The 16,781-nt window shown below is 43.5% G+C and overlaps 2 protein-coding genes across 6 annotated transcripts in view; one reads left to right on the top strand and one right to left on the bottom strand.

The window, feature by feature from the left end:
* Window positions 1–8,597: 8,597 nt before the first annotated feature.
* Window positions 8,598–11,718, bottom strand: LOC114763430 (sterile alpha motif domain-containing protein 12-like). The gene is made up of 4 exons (XM_028953129.1): window positions 11,693–11,718; window positions 10,243–10,403; window positions 9,866–10,003; window positions 8,598–8,697 (listed from the first exon to the last, which is right to left on the bottom strand). The coding sequence occupies exons 2-4, from the start codon at window positions 10,361–10,363 to the stop codon at window positions 8,681–8,683; spliced, it is 276 nt and encodes a 91-aa protein (XP_028808962.1). The 5' UTR covers window positions 10,364–10,403; window positions 11,693–11,718; the 3' UTR covers window positions 8,598–8,680.
* A 1,320-nt stretch (window positions 11,719–13,038) lies between these two features.
* Window positions 13,039–16,781, top strand: part of scara5 (scavenger receptor class A, member 5 (putative)) — a 43,273-nt gene continuing 39,530 nt past the window's right edge. Inside the window, exons 1-2 of one of the 5 annotated variants that reach the window (XM_028953126.1) lie at window positions 13,039–13,113; window positions 16,411–16,527. In XM_028953126.1, the coding sequence (XP_028808959.1) occupies window positions 16,416–16,527 (112 nt within the window). In that variant the 5' untranslated portion in view covers window positions 13,039–13,113; window positions 16,411–16,415. Of the gene's footprint in view, window positions 13,114–13,139; window positions 13,384–16,410; window positions 16,528–16,781 lie in introns of those variants that run through there. The other 4 variants (XM_028953124.1, XM_028953125.1, XM_028953123.1 and 1 more) reach the window with 4 other exon arrangements.

The raw sequence follows: 16,781 nt of genomic DNA, 5'->3' as shown, positions 1-16,781 counted from the left end.
CATTTAATTCCCAATGGGTTTGGAAGTTGTTCACTTTGTGAGTGAAAACAAAACCAATCTTTGCAAAGATCACCTCAAAAGGAGCCTAGAAAATGTACATATATCCTTGTGGGGACCAAATGTGTTACATATCTAACAAATTGTTTTATACATACACACACACAGACACATAAAATAAAGTACAGTATATGTTACTGTGAGATAAAAGCTTATACAAATACAAACCCTAATATGAACAGTTAAAAAATACAAACAAATAAAAGGCTCTGCATAAAGCCCCCACAAAAACAAATTGTGTGTGGATGGTTCATCAAAGATTTTACTCAAGGCCAGGCTAGCCACTTTAAACAGTTACTGACTTTACCACAAATCAACACAAATGTTCTATTTAAATGTACAAGTAGTAATACAACTATTAATAAAATTGACGGTAACTTGAAAGCACATTGTAATAAGGGCGTCTGCCTTAAATGTAAATGTAAATGTAAATGATGGTCAAATATACCAGAAAATAACTTGAATACATGAAATTAAAAGCACACATCTTAACTCATCAAAAACTCAGGTTGGCGGTGAAACGGTTAATTCTTCCCAGTTTTGGGAAGATTCCCTTCCCCAGAGTGAAAACGAAGCAGGCTGCTTGGCAAGGCCTCCTCAGCCTCCATATCACTTCCAGGGCCTGTTTCCACTGTTTATTCTCTCTAATCCAAAGATGGATGCAGCCCATGGCCTGCTGCTTACTCATTTCTCTGTCAGAAAGGATCGATCCTTTTCTTGCAGCGGCTGCTATGAATAAATTACAAGACAGTGACAAACAGCCGGCCGCTGCGTTGGATGGATGCTCGGCTGGCAGGGGACGGCCCGGCCTCTCTGCCATTTCAGGAATGCAAACGCAGCAAACAAGCTTGAAAAAACAAGAGCACGGGCAAAACAGAGCACAGGAGGGGGAGAGAAAGTTCGTAAAATTAAATAAATTAATAAGGAATGCTGATTAGCATAAACCTTTTTTTTCCGGTGCAGTCGTTTCCATGTAGAAGGCCTCTGATTTAATTGCCAGTGGGGAGAGGGGGTGTCGCTTTTTTTGTCTCGGAACAGGAATTTTTTTCCTTGTGTTTTATAAGTCACTGGCCTAATTGGTTCATTATTCTGAAATGAACCTGGTCTTTACTTTCCTGCAGCTTTCATGCCCCCTGTGGTGGCATGGTGACCAACAGGCATCTGTACAGAAATCTGAATAATTGTAATAATGGCTGTCACACTTCTCCCAGGGTCAGAAACAATTGTGTCACCTGGAGCCTTTTCAGGCCGGATCTTCTGAATAATTACAAAGAGAACAAATAGATAAAATAGGCCATTACATTCATTATTCCCTAATCAGACCTCATTTCATTTGCATTCAAGATAATAGAAGGAATGGACGTCATGTCATCTACCGCAGCCTGGTGGTGAAATTCACACCAGGACCTTGTATTATTCTTGTGTAGGACAGGTCAGGCAATACCCACACAAGTGACAAATGAATACATCCAAATAGACACAGAGAAGAGGGTTCTTAGCTGAAGGGTCTTTGCTAATGACCATGCATTCTCAAAGGTCAGCAATAATGAATGATGTTCACACATTATTAGGCAGTAGTTCATAGAAGAGTTGTGTAAAATGTAAATTAAGGTGGAATAAAATGAGCTTGTTGCAGTGAGTCAAACTGTCTCTGTCCAGTATGTGTTGAGGTGTGTTTTTCACACAGTTGGATCTATTTACGGCATTTATCCAGAGCGACTTACAATTAGTAGTTACAGGGACAGCCCCCCCCTCCCCCCACTGGAGACACTCAGGGTTAAGTGCCTTGCTTAGGAATACAATGGTAGTAAGTGGAGTTTGAACCTGATTTTGTGATCTTCTGGCTCACAGTCGAGTGTGTTACGCTTGCATGCTTTCAATGTTACTAATGTAGGTAGCAAAGATTCTTTGTAGGTAGTATTGCAGTATTAAACAAGTAAAACACACGTTGTCTTGTGCAAATTGTAGAACATGTACCCTGGTGAGACTTGTCAAAGACTAAAGGAACTTCAGCACTGCATCATCCAAAACCCACCAGGGTGGGTGTGTCACAGCAAGTAAATCTTGATCAAACATTTAGAATCATTCAGGTTGGCTCGTATGAACAATCTTTGTGGCAGTAGTGCTCAACCTGCACAGTCTACAAGTTTGTCAGAAACAAATAAGATAGAAAAAATGTGTTCTTAACACATTTAAGTACTTCCACTTTCTTTCATTTGTCTTCATTGGTGTGATGTACTGCAGGCAACAGACTTAAAACGCACTCATTACCTTGCAGAAAGGGCTTCTCATGCAACATGCCCTTTTTTAATAATCAAAATATTATCCTATTTCAAGGCAGACATGGTGCTTTAACACAGGAAATTTGTGGAATACTCTTTATCCATCCAGCAGTCTCTCTTGGAAAGATTATCTGAGGGATACATTTCAAATGGTGGAAATGGCAAATGACGGTAATGTCTCCAACTCATTAAATAATAAACAGCTCATTAAGACCAGCACATTTAACAAATGAGTATTCCAAAAGCTTAAAATTTTTAGTGCTGCCCCTACATGTTCCATAATAATCCCTAACCTCTCGGTACGTGTTAAGCCATATTTTTTTATTATCTCAATATTACAACAATACCCAAAGAAAAAAAGCTAAAGCTAGCCAGGCTAGCTCAGTTGGTAGAGCATGAGACTCTTAATCTCAGGGTCGTGGGTTCGAGCACCATGTTGGGTGTGACTTTTCACATCTTCACGCCTTTACAAATATTTCTGTACAAGCATTGAAGTAGTTTGCACAGCTTCAATTTACACATTTGAACACCTTCACCCTACTTGTTACCTATAATTTATGTTTAAAAACATACATTTCTGATATTTGTTTATCTTTGCAATATTTGCATATTTGTAACACTTGAGTATTTGCTATATTTGTAATATTGAGGTCAATAGCAGTTGCACAAGCATTTCACAGCATATCACGACTGTGAGGACTGTGTACGTGACAAATAAAATTTGAATTTGAATTCGAACCTTGATGAATATGATTTTCCTTTTTTATTTTAATACAATTTTCACTTCAACTCGACAATTCGAATTTTGTAATGCAAGGTCTAGGTCATGGTGACTTTGAGATCATGGTGAATAGGAATTCCTGGAGGAAATATGTTCAGATTTGGTACAAACGAGATGAATTGATTACATTTTGTTGTCCAAAGGTCATGGTCACTAGTGGGGGTCAACAGTGTGTGCCCAAAATTCCCCTAAGCACAAACCGATTGGCTTTACTGGTGTAGGGCTGTAGCTAACTGTCCTTAAAAGAATACAGGATTGTTACTGGCTTTTATTGTCAATCACATTTCCTGATATACCCACTCCTATTTTAAATGCTATTTATACATTTTAGAACAAAATGTCTTAAGAGTCTAAAGAGTGGCAACTGTAAGCAATCAGAAACCAACACTCATTCAATGGGTGCCATTCATGTGAATCACATAACCCCTCTTCTACGGGCAGAACACCAAGGCCCTAAAGAAAAGACACAGGAGAGGCTGGCGAAGGCAACACAGGCCCTCCATGCATCCTGCCTTGGCGTCGTCCGCCATCTTCCTCCAAGGCACAGGTGGACACAGACCCTCAGGGACTTGGCCCGGCCCTGTCCTGTCTCAGCCCATCAAGTGGTTTGACCTGTCTTGGCCTTAGTTGTTCAGCCCTTCAGAACCAGCCTTGGTGCAGCATGACGAAGACTGGACAGACACTGGAGAAAAACTCACACACTTACAGGGACAAACAGAATGGGTGCTTGCGTCGCAGATGGGGATGGTCTCGTGAAGTGGCACCAATGTTTCTGCTGGTCAGGTCCCGGCCACTAGCCTAAACTGTTCTGCCAGCTGCTTGACATCTACTGTTTTCTTGCCATTGCTCTATAGCAGCTGGTCGACTGTGTTGCGGCTGTTGTGGCTGATGCGGCTGGGTCAGCAGGGGTGCTGGAGCACTTTCTGTATCGGAACGTCATCAGTCATCATCTTCGCTGTCACCTCAGTCCATGACTACCATTCTTCTTCGTCACTTTCAGGTGCCCCAAGCACTTCTGCAGCCCAGCACTGGGTGGAGGGGGACAGTCAAAACTTTATTATGCCTCAAGCCACTGATCAATCTCTTCATCGTCATCATTTTCTTCATCTGACTCTTCATCTGACTAATTAGGTGCACCATTCCGGGTCTTTCTGCACAGGAACTAGTGAGCAGGACATCGGGTCTTCCTTATTATCTGGTTCTCGCTGTACCTTTAACCCTCACCCAGGTGGCCCGGGTTCGACTCCCGGTATGGGATCTTCTCTGGGGCAATGGTAAGGAATGGGTAAGGAAGCTGACCTGAATGCATGTTCAAATACAACCATGGTGAATTGATTGTCACTTGTGATACACAGCAGCACAGCACACAGTGCACAGGGTGAAATTTGTGCTCTGCATTTAACCCATCACCCTCTAATGAGCAGTGGGCAGCCATGACAGGTGCCCGGGGAGCAGTGTTGCTTTGCTCAGTGGCACCTGAGCAAAGCACCACCCCCACACACTGCTCCCCAGGTGCCACTGTGCAAGGAACCATCCATACACCCCCAAAGGCACCCCCAAAGCATGATGTTACCACCCCTACACTTCGCCATTGGGATAGTGTTCTTGGGATTGTGGAGTTCATACCAATAAACTCTATCTTAGTGTCATATGACCACATGGCCTTCTTCCATGCCTCCTCTCGATCATCCAGATGGTCTTTGGCAAACTTCAGATGGGCCGGGACATGTGTTGGCTTGAGTAGGGGTACCTGCAGGATTTTAGTCCATTGCGGTGTAGTATGTTACTAATGATAACTTTTGAGACTGTGATCTTAATTCTCTTCAGGTCATTAACCAGGTCCTCCTGTGGAATTCTGGGCTAATTCTCCACCGTTCGTTCAATCATTGGCACAACATGAGGTGAGATCTTGCATGGAGCCAAGGGAGTCAGATACAATTTCTTTCATTTTCTAATAAATGCGCCAACAGCCTGCCTATTGTACTGTAGCTCATCCCAGCCTACAGTTTTGTCCTGTGTGTCCTTAGACAGATCTGTGAATGTGATTGTTTTGTCATTGTTATACACAGCAAATACAGTACTCAGTGTACACAACAAAATATATCCTTTGCATTTAACCCACATTAGTGTGCAGTGGGCAGCCATGAACGGCACCCGGGGAGCTGTAGCACCTAAGTGGCACCTTGGCACTTCGGGATTTGAACCCGCAACCCTTTGTTTACGAGTCCGCTTCCTTGCCTATAGTGGCGAGGTCGGAGTCTGATTGATTGAGACAATTGGACAATTGATTTTTATACTGGTAACAAGTTAAAAATTTACCTGCAGTTAATACAGGTAATGACTGGAGGATATGAAGGATATTAAAAGACGGTCTGTTGAAAGCCGGAATTTTGGTGGTTTTTGGTGATCAAATTTTTATTTTTTAGAAATCATACAAAATGACTTTCTGAATTTTTTTTTATTCTGCCTCTCACATTTGATGTGTACCTGATGTGTAATCTTTCCATTCTTTGTAAGTGGGAAAACTGAAACAATTGGCAGCGGATCAAATATTTCTTTTCCCCACTGTAACCTATTTATTAAGGTGAGGTGTCACAAGGATGCTGGATTTTATCCCAGTTGATGTTTACTATATAACCCTAGTCTTGCTATTTGCTAGACAAAAGCCCTAATCATTCTGCCCACCCATTCAGCCCATTTACAGCATTTAGATCCTAAAATTCTACTTGTCAGCTACAACTCCATGCCTTGTTGAACCTCTACCGGACCATGAACAGCAATACATCAATAAACTGAAGTCCATGTTTTTGCAAGGTCAGATTAATGTCCAAGACTCCGGAAGCCCCGGTGCCCTCATTAATTACTCAGTATCAAAGGCACCAGGCATTGGGCCAAGCTACGCCAGACTCCCTGCAGTATAAAGATTACACAGTAAAAAAAAAAAAAAAAAAAAGAAAGAACACCTTAAAGCAAGAGGAAATAAAGTCCAGTGGATGGGGTGAAGAGGGCGGTTGTATGGGGCAGCGGCACTTTATTTACAGTCATGTGAGCCGTGTAAGTGGAGTGCCACATGGGAACGCTCCCCCTGAGCCGAGAACGGGATTTACTCACAGGCTGCATTAGGCCCCTATTATCGTCTCTCTGGAGTCACCCATCATTAGCTGCTAGTCAAGGCTTAAATCTGAAGAGGTTATTAAAACAACCATTCTTTGCTGTTTTTCTTTTTCTTTCTTACTTTCTTTTTTTTAAATAACTTTTTCACTCAGATTTGTCTTTGGCTCGGACGCGAGGTTTGCCAACCTTCGTCAGGCCTCGTTCTGTCAGCAATGATTAAGTGCCTCTCCCGAAGGTGTATTTACGTTTAATGTGACTCAGCCGTTCTTTTCCTATGCACCATTGCTCTGAAAGGAAGAAATCAAATGCCACACATCTCCAAGGAGGGATATTAATCAGCACCTCTAATTTGGTCTAGTCACCCACCCCCTTCCCCACACCACTTCCCAAACAGGACTCCGTAGCTATGAGCTCAGTACTTGCTTGCATCCACGGACGGCGGTGGAGGGTGCCATGGGCAGAGCTGTGTGTCTGTGTAACATAGATCTATGGCAGAGATCCGAGCTTTGCTGGCAGGAGGCATAACCTCTCACAGGGAGAGGTGCAAACATCAAGACTTTGAGGTGGCATTCAATTCCACCTTCGTGCATCAGCTATATTTCTTCTGACATTCTTAAAAAGTGTATTCAGGACGAGCTAGTGATTAGGGTGTTGACTGTGAACGTCAGCAGGATACCAGGTATCCATGGTGAACACCATGATTTGTGGGGTCATATTGTCATAACCAGTGTTGCCATGCTGGAATGCAATGGTTTCCACCTCAAAATACGGGAATAAAAATAAGTGACCACTTCAATAAAACAGAATTTCAACAGCAACACACCTTCAGCATGATTGTCAAATCTTACCAAACATGGAAAGATTTGAGGTTTTGATGTTAATTAAAACCTGGTTGGTTAAAATTTAATCAGTAGTTAATTGAAGATGATATATTTTTACATAGACACAAGTTGATCAATTGAGAAATAAGATTTATACTGCTGTATGTCATGTATTCAATGTAATATAAACTATTACAAAGTGAGACTGACCATGAATATATTTAAAATCTAACCAAATCATTGCACACCTGGGCACGTATGGTACACCGACTCAATCTTAACCCTGTCATGAGCAGCCCAGTAGAAATGACGAAGCATGAATTATGAAGAGATTTAGCTTTGCACGGTCAGGAATAAGCAACCTGTGTTTAACATTTCCTGCCTTTCAGAAACACACCTTCACGTGTGTGTGTGTGTGTCCCTTGTGTGCTGATTTGGCTCAGCTCTTTTTCACCTGCCTGTACTTAATTGCTTAATAAAAGTGGCTATACAGCGTAATCAGTCAATACTGTGACCACAAATAATGCCTGTAATATGCACAAAATCACTACACGTGCTTATTATATCTTATGTCTTTTATTAAAAAAAAAAAAACACGCAACAATAATGCGTGTTTAAAGAACAATAATGGCTAAAGCAACATTTGAGGTTCATCTAGTCATGCCCAGTGTGCGAATTGGTCACTCCTTCAGTAGACACAGTAGTGGATCAGCTTTTACTAATGTTTGAAACTTTATTACTGAAGAAGAAATGTTTACTAGACTCTGCTACCTTAATCTGTTAACAATTATTACACTAAATATTTGCATATTAAAAGATTGTGACTGTGGCCATGTGGTACATACTGTCTATATGACAAATGTAATAATTACAAATATAGGTGCATAGTTATGGTAAAAGGCTTACACCCTGCTGTAATGCACCTTGCGGGGAGGCTCTGCACCCCTTTTTCTCACGTTTTCCCAGGTTCCTTTGTGTGCCATCATTCCCATTCCAGTCTCTCATGTGGAGATTTCGGACCCAGCCATGGTTAAAAATCGGATCCGTTTCATTACTTGGTTGTAGATGAGTCATCCAGCTGAGGTTTAGTGGATTTACTGGTAAAGAAAACGGACCGGTGCGGATTGTCCTCTGTCCAGGAGAGAATGAAGATTAACGATGCGAATGGAGGGGTAGACGGTGGCACAGTCTGGAGAACAGGAAGGCAGTATTACATGTGTGCAGGTGGAGTGCGGGGTGTGGTCTTTCTCCCACAGGCATTGGTTGCAGAGCATGGATGCAGAAGCTGGTCGCAACAGCAAGAATATCTCTCTGTTCCTCATTAAATGTGAAATGATGTTTACCTCTCCAGGCTCCGGCATCCAGACAGTATATTGAAAACTGTGGCAATGGAGGAAGCAAGAGCAGAAAAGCCCCACATTCTGTAGACTGACTCACGGAGGTGTCACAGCAGTGGCAAAACCAATCTCGCCATCTTCTCCAGGTCACTGATTCCAATCGGTGAATGGTATTTCATTTTCTTTTCTTCTGCTTCTTTCTGTCTTTTTTTTTTTTTTGTGTGTAATACTTCAGTACGCAGGGGCAATATAGAAACATCAGAATCCTCAGGTCTGCAGTCCACTCGGTCATGAAGAAAAACACTCTACGACAGAAAGGAAAACAGGAAAGCATGTTTGGGTTAAACACGCCAGCCCAAAAGTCCTCCACATGAAAATCCACAGCAAATATCTCCAACCCTGCATCCAATTTCCTGCACATGTGGCCAATTCTGCGCTGTTGCACAGCAGTCATGCCACGAGGCCTGTCATTGTTCTGGGCCAAAGCCTCTCGATTGGCTTAGCTATGTTATTTTATGTATTTTTCTTTTTTTTTTCGTCACAGTGCTTTGCCCAATTTATTCTGGTAGGATGGCATGTCTGCTCGGGTCATCCCCGTCGTAGAGAGATGACTGGGAAGAGATTCAGCTGCTAATTCACATGGGTGTGTGTTCTATTTCAAAGAGTGTCAGGTAGTGACTGAAACAGGCGGTGAGGAGCTGGACAGAAAAAGAGCCGTGTCCAGAGCTGCAGTGCTACACAGTTCAGTCAATGAGGACACCTACCTTACAGTAAATACTAAAAATCTGAGAAGGGTCTGGCTGCCGAACGCTAGTATTGCACTTTTACCCAAGTCTTCGGTTATGAATTCCAGCACCAGAGTGGACTTCCAGCACTAAGGGGGATCAGCAGCCAGACCCTATTAAAAAATCTCACAAAGTCTCTCAAAATTAATATACAGCATATTTTTATATGCAGTACATCCCCAATGAGGTGAGAATTAAAATGCAATTCTAATGCAAAAACTATGATGAGGTGGAATCTCAGAAAGATAAAGACTGTATGTTTCAAAGGCAATATGATTTCAATATTGGTAAAAATAATTGTGGTTTTATTTTATTTTAGCTAAAATCAAGAATATTAGAATAAAACTGATAACACTGATGCCATTTCAGTACCCGATCTGTTCCATCTGCACAATCTTTTTGACCATGTAGATACTCAAAGTTACTGGAAGCCGTGATGTGTACATCAGTGCACATACATGGTACCAACCAGCCAATACAACGTTGCATAGTGGATGGTCAAGTTCTCAATAAGTGTCAATCAGATAAAAACGTGCAATTTTTGTGCATTTTAAGGCTCATTTAAGCATCTGATTTACAGTTCTTCTTGTTATTTCTGTTATTTTGTTCTTGTTATTTATATTATTTTATGGTATAATGGTAAAAGTTCATAGGCTAATGCTGGTGTGTGCTTCTGCAGGCCTCTAACCAGATATGATTTCATTCAGGTTCTCCAGTTCCTCCTCAACCCTGAGGAGAAGAACATCCTGCAGGATCTCCTGCTGCAACTCTGCGTCCATGCCCATCTTATCCAGCTGGTAGGCACTCATCCTGAGCAGGGCACGGCCTGAGGAAAGCAGCCACAGTAAGTGAGGGAATGTGGATTGGAGAACCTCCCTCAAGGCATTCAGAGACACTCAGTCATTGTGACCGCCCCCATAGTTTGCTTTGCAGGCTGACAGCATGTGAATTGCTGATGCGACCACAATAAACCTTGACACTGCTCATACCCATAAAAACACTGAATACAGATAGTACAAAAAACATTGACAGCCTCTCACAGCCTTGGTCAGAAAGGTTTCATACCTGAAATGGCGTGCTTGACGATGGCTTGCAGCAAGGCCTGGTTTCTGGAGACATACTGCTTCTTCACCCAGTCGTGAACTTCATTCACAGTCCAGTTGGACACTCTCTTTGAAAAACCCATGACAAACCAGTGATGTATGCTCCGTGTCTGAAGGGGAGCACTGGGGGGGGGGGAAATCATACAATCTTGATTTAGGACCATACAATTGTGTTCTGAAATGAATGGAGAGACGCTCTAGAAAATGTCTTATGTCGTTTACATATAATGAAAGGACAGAGGTGCAGAGCATTTTACACCCAGAGGCCATAAAAGGATTGTAAAATCGAAATATCAGCACTTTATCCGTGTACTCCATATATATATATACACACACACACTGCTAATAGTGTAACACTGTGGTGAACTGTACTGTACGCATTGCGCAGAGATACTTCATCACTATATAATGTTTAATTTCTATTAATTTCGGCCTACTGTACGTTTTGAGATTACCTTTACAGACATCACTGACCTCTTCTGGGAAAACCATCTATGAATATGAGCATGATTAATCACATATTCAATGCAGCAGACAATGTACTGCCTTCTGAATATCTTTTTTCTCTTTACAGACAGGCTAAAAAAAAGGAGGACATGAGTCAACGCCGTCGTATAAGGCAATTTTCTTGTGTGTGTGTGTGTGTGTGCGCAGACTTGTACCATGCTGAAGGTTTGTCAGATCAGATATCCTTTCCACACACACTCAGCTGGTCCAAAAAGACTCTTAACAGCCTGATATTGAATTATCACGCAGTATCTCTGAAATCAGAGCCTGTTGCACGTCTTACTTTGACACCACAGCATTACAAATCCTGTTTTGTTGCCATAGTATGTCATTTTTCCCCAGACATACGGTCGCTTCCATTACGGGATTTCAGCCAAAGCACATTTCCTCCATATTGAAGATAATGAAAGACGTGAAATAATGTGCGTTTGTAATCTTCAGTCCGTTTATTAAAATATAACTTTTAGGCAAATCCATTTGTATGACTGTCTCTATACCATATTTTCTGATGGCATGAGCTCGTTGTACTGATACAATCGCACCACCTAGCGTCGTATTTCCATAATTACACTGATTTAAAAGAAAATTACATTAAAATGACTTATCTGTGTCCTGGTAATTATGTTAGACCCTAAAGGTTAGTTTTTTCTTTGGCAGCAACGTGATTGTGAAGTAAAACTTGAACAAACAGCGAAAAAGGAAAAAACGACGGGGTCACCTTACGACACGTAGGCACCACGTTTTTTTTCTCTCTCTCTTGCAGATTCTTTAGACATCCAAAGTATGTCGCAACCAACTGCGCCTAATGGTTCCAAATCCGCATTTAGAACTAAACTATTCCCGTTGTCTTCACGCGTAAAACAGAAAGCGACTTCAGCGCAGCCACAGCCCAGTTCTCTTCCTACCTGTGCGTTCTTGTCCCTGTCGCCACGCCCACATCCTGCAGCCCCCTCCCACGCCCGCCACGGGGGGCGGGGCTTGTCGCTGCTGCCTGTTCCCATCCTACCTGTCGCCACGCCCACATCCTGCAGCCCCCTCCCACGCCCGCCACTGGGGGCGGGGCTTGTCGCTGCTGCCTGTTCCCATCCTACCTGTGCTTTCCAGTACCTGTGGCCACGCCCACATCCTGCAGCCCCTCCCACGCCCGCAAATAGGTTGTGTTGACAGGTTCGCGGTTATTTTTACGCCAGAACTGAATAATCTATTTGTGGGTGTTATTTAAAGAGTTCAAAGTTGGTTTAAGGTGTGCCCACATTACATATCTTACAGATTCTGTTCTTAACATGTATTTTATAAACATATTATCTGTCTTGCTTTTTAACTAACCTTTGCACAGTCCGTGAGGATCCATTAACGTTAAAATGATTAAACTGAATTGCGGTTTTGTGGTATTTTGAGTGGGCTTTTGTGGAGTCGATATTTTGCCACGACCTGGCAACACTGCTCACAGGTAATTAAATCTGAGGGTCATGGAAGCTGCAGTAATACGTTTGATTATGTACATTTAGTCCATTATCCCTTCGGATAATCTAGTACTCAATTGCAGGTGAGAGCAGGGTAGTGCAAAACATACAAATCGTGCCATATGGACAATGAGGACACATGGAAATGGCAATGTAGTCTGCACAAAACTGCAAACATAATGGTGAGGTACATGAGGCAAAAAGTGGACACCACACAAAAACTGGGCAGAAACAGTTTCCTTTCTAGTGGGTAAGTCACCCTGGATAAAGGTGTCTGATAAAAGGTGTACATTTAAACAAATGAAGATGCAATTAGTGAGGTAGAGGCGCAAACTGTGCTTGTGGTGCAAATTGCCAGCCTGAACAAGTGCACAATAAATTACATTTGGTGCATTTTTTTCTGACATAAGAAAAACAGTAAATTACACCGTGCTGACCAAATTTCTCAAGACTTTGCATGGGTGCAGTACTTTGGGAAAGTTTTCGTGTTCGTCTCTCCCAACTCTGTAAACTATTGAATGATTTTCTACAGCAAAAATAGGGGGCAGGGGAAAATATTGTATTGAGAACAATAAGATAACGTTTTTTTTTTTTTTATGAAAATAAAGATAATTTTACATTAAACTTTTTTATGTTACAATAACAAAATTGCTTCAAGCTGAAAATGTATTTTTTGTTTTTATGTTTTCATCAGTGCTGAATGTAATGTCCCATGTCCCTTCTGATTCCGTCCACTGTAAACGCAGTGACCTCGAGGTCCGCCAGGGGGCGCCCGGGGCGCAGCGTGCCGTGGACTTTGGGGTGAACGGCGACGGAAGGTCGCCGGACGGGACGCTGGTGGAAACTGGAGACTGTAGAATGATGTAAGGACATTTCTAATTAGCTCTGCCTCGCCGCGTATAAACCCCGGTCCCCGCGCTGCCGCCGCCGCACAGACGGAGGACCGAGGTTCGAGGCTCGTTTCTCCACGGAACTCTGGGATCTGCTTCGCTTGCGTGCTTTTCTACAATTAAAACATTTTAAAAAATTATTCTAATGTCACATCGTTCAGGAAAAACGCAACCGCACTGGAGGAGATATGGGGAAGGTTTAAATTGACTTCTTTCCGTTCACATCCGGCATTAAGTAAGTAAGTAAGTAATAGTTTGCTAACTGGATGTTAGAATGTAATAGTGCATGAGCCCGGTTCTTGCACCTTGCATCCCGCGTGTGCTGCATTGTGTGTTAAATCATTTGTGTAATGAGGACACAGACATGACAGAGCATGCAACAGTTGTAAAAGCCTGTTGTAAATAAACCTGTATGTCCAGAGCGTTAATCTATAATTAATGGTAATTCATTGAGTGCATGGTCAGAAACCGAATACACTGTAGTTCTGTGTGTTTGTGTTTATGTGCGGATGATTAAAAAGTGATATTCGAAATAGCCTTTCATAACCAGAACCAGATCACCCCATAACAAACACACCAAAAAGATTAACCACGTGCACGGGGACTGGTTGCAGTGTGGCAGATAAAGTTTAAAGTGCAAATCTGTAGAGAAGTTCAAGCTCCCACTGACATGAAGATGGCCTGTGCGTCATTTTGGAGCTGGAATCTGGCCCTTTCTCGTTCTTTGGAACACCCATTAGGACTCTTGGGCGTCACGTGCACGTGCAGCACATTCCTGCATGGCCAGGTACAGACCGGCGGCGCACAGTGGATCCTGTCTCCGTAGACGGAGCCACCTGATTGGACGGGTATGGGCATCGGAGCGTGTAAGCAGGGTGACAGCGCGGCTCTCCGCCTGCCTAGGTGACAGCGTTTGGTGGTAATCCTGGTCACCTAGCAGCACAGCGCAATAATGTGTTCGGCCTGCTGGGACCGAAAATGTCAGCTGACACCGCCTCGGAGTAATGAGAAAGTCCAGACTGAGCGCTTTTTAATGACTTCGCTAAACAGCTTCCATCCGTCTCTGCGTCTTACACCCCTTTGTCTGGTGGAGGGGTATTAATGGCCACTTCTACTGAACTTTAATTATGGCTCCGATGTGCTCAGTTGTGTCATTCGTACCAAACCAAAACAGATATCACTTGGATTTGAGCATTTTTACCTATATTTTACCTGCATGTGTGACTGTGGACAACAGACATCTGCTTTTAGGGTGAAGTCCACCTCCTTTCCTGAGGAGATTAGAGATGTGCTAGTTGTCAACTATCCAAGTGTGGGAAGAAGCACGGGCCTCTCTCTCTCTCTCTCTCTCCATCCCTCTCTCTATTTTCAGCGGTGGTTCAGCTGGGAATGTTCGCCATGGGGTGCCTCACAGTGGATCTTCTTTGATTTATAGCACTAGATGGCAGCATCTGAGGAAGTGGGGCTTCGAGTTCACAGTGAATCACAGAAGTGTGACAAATTAAAAGAAAACGCTACATTAAGCGTGTTAAGAAGGTGTTAGGTACAGCTTCAGTTCTCCTTGTCACCATACATGCAGCCTCTTAACATTTTGGTTTTTCATAATAAGGGAGGCACTCGACGTTGCTCCAAAATATCCCATTGGTGTTCAGGTTTCAACCTGATCTGTCAGGCAACACTTTGTTCATCTTGTCCATATTTGTGCACATTTTCAGAAAGCTTAGAGAGGCAGGAATGGCAGGTGCAGTATACAAAATGGTTCAAGAGAGTCACAAATGGCAGAAATTTGCAAAGAGATGTTGAAAAAATGACAAAGTTTTATAAATCAGTTGATATCGCAGACTACGGCCATTGCTGCCTTCCTTACTTCCTTTTAATTACTACATTATTGCAGCCTCCTCCATCATGGCCATCTTTTGTTGGAGTGAAGTTGGACACTTTGGACTAGTGGATAAAGTGGTAACAGCAAATGTAAATGATGTGGACGGTCCCAGCACATAAACCCCAGTGGCCTAATGGACAAGGCACAAGCCTTCTAAGACAAGGATTATGGGTCTGAGTCCCATCTGGGGTGACGAGTAGCATAGTGGCACAGCGGAAGCTTGCTGGGCACATAACCCAGAGGTCGGTGGGTCGAGACCATCCTCTGCTAGATGTGCGGGGCAGTGGTGGCCTAGTGGTTAAGGAAGTGGCCCCGTAATCAGAAGGTTGCCGGTTCGAATCCCGATCCGCTGAGGTGCCACTGAGCACTCGTCCCCACACACTGCTCCTGTCATGGCTGCCCACCGCTCACCAAGGGTGATGTTATAAGCAGAGGACACATTTCGTTGTGTCACCGTTTGCCGTGCTGCAGTGTATCGCAATGACAATCACTTCACTTTCACTTAAGGGGCAGTGTTAGCCTAGCGGCTAAGTGGACTCGTATCCCAAAGGTTGCAGGTTCATATCCCAAACTGGCCACCTTTTATGGCTTCCCACTGCTCACTAAGGGTGATGGGTTAAATGCACACATTTTGTTCTGAGCACCATGTGCTGTGCTTGCTGTGTATCACAATGACAAAAACAATGGCTTTCACATAGTTTCTCCACTTATTTATTTCTTTTAATTTGTCACACATCTATTCCATAGCCCATCCAGTTCATATTACAGTGTGTGTGGAAGCTGTCCAGCTGCAGTCCTTTTACATGTGAACATGGCTGCTGACCCCATTCCTCGGTCACTCCCTCAGTGTTCCTATGTGTTTGAAATTCCTGGACGACAGCATGGTCGTGAACAGCTGAAAATATACAGAGCAGCTTTGGTCGGTGCCGTAAAAAGTCAAAAGCCAACCCACCACCCCTGTGAAGTCTTCTTTTATAAAACAGGGTTCAAGCGGCCCCTGCCAGGGCTTTTACTGGAACTTTTGCACTGTTATTTTCTCATTATAGGATTTTTTTTTTGGATCCTGCACCTCTTCCTTTTCAACTGGTGTGAGAAGTTGATGTGTTTGTTCAAGTTGCACAAGATAGCAGGCAATGTATTTCAAAGCTGGGCGAGATCTGAAGGCTCCCTGATTTGCAAGAGGCCGCCAGAGAGTCCCAAACAGTCTGCGTATGATTGTAATTGCTATAAATGTGGCTACAAAGAACATTCTTACATCGCGGACGTCATTTTGGATTCGTGAAATCAGCCTTGGCTTCGCGGCCTTTCGTTCATCAAGCTGCCAAGAACCGCATTGTGCAAAAAAAAAAATAACACGCTGCTTTTGGTTTATTTTTGTTGTCTCGCAGCCTAAATGGAGAACAAGGCGATGTACCTGAGCACCTATGAGGACCGGGACAACGGGTCCTTCTACGAAGAAAGCTACGAGGGCCGCCACATCTCCAAACTCAACCTTTGCGAGGAAGGTAATGACGTCTTCCTTTGCATCGTTGTAAAGGTCACAGTTCGCCAGCAGGGGCGAGGTCGCCAGGGCAACAGAGGCAGCTTCACCGGCAGCACTTGTTGGCCACGCTCCCAGGGGGGGGGGGGCGTTTAAAACCAAAACAAACACAGGGGACACCCCGCGGGACCCTTGGTCGTGGACGGCGAAGATCGGAGTCTGCGCGTCGCAACGAGAGACGGGGGAATTTGCCACGAGGCAGGTGCAGCCGAGCCCCTG

This window comes from Denticeps clupeoides, chromosome 14 (genome assembly GCF_900700375.1).
Source record: "Denticeps clupeoides chromosome 14, fDenClu1.1, whole genome shotgun sequence".
Taxonomy (NCBI): Eukaryota; Metazoa; Chordata; class Actinopteri; order Clupeiformes; family Denticipitidae; genus Denticeps; species Denticeps clupeoides.
The sequence above is the reverse complement of the archived record's forward strand: the minus strand, read 5'-3'. Positions and strand labels throughout refer to the sequence as shown.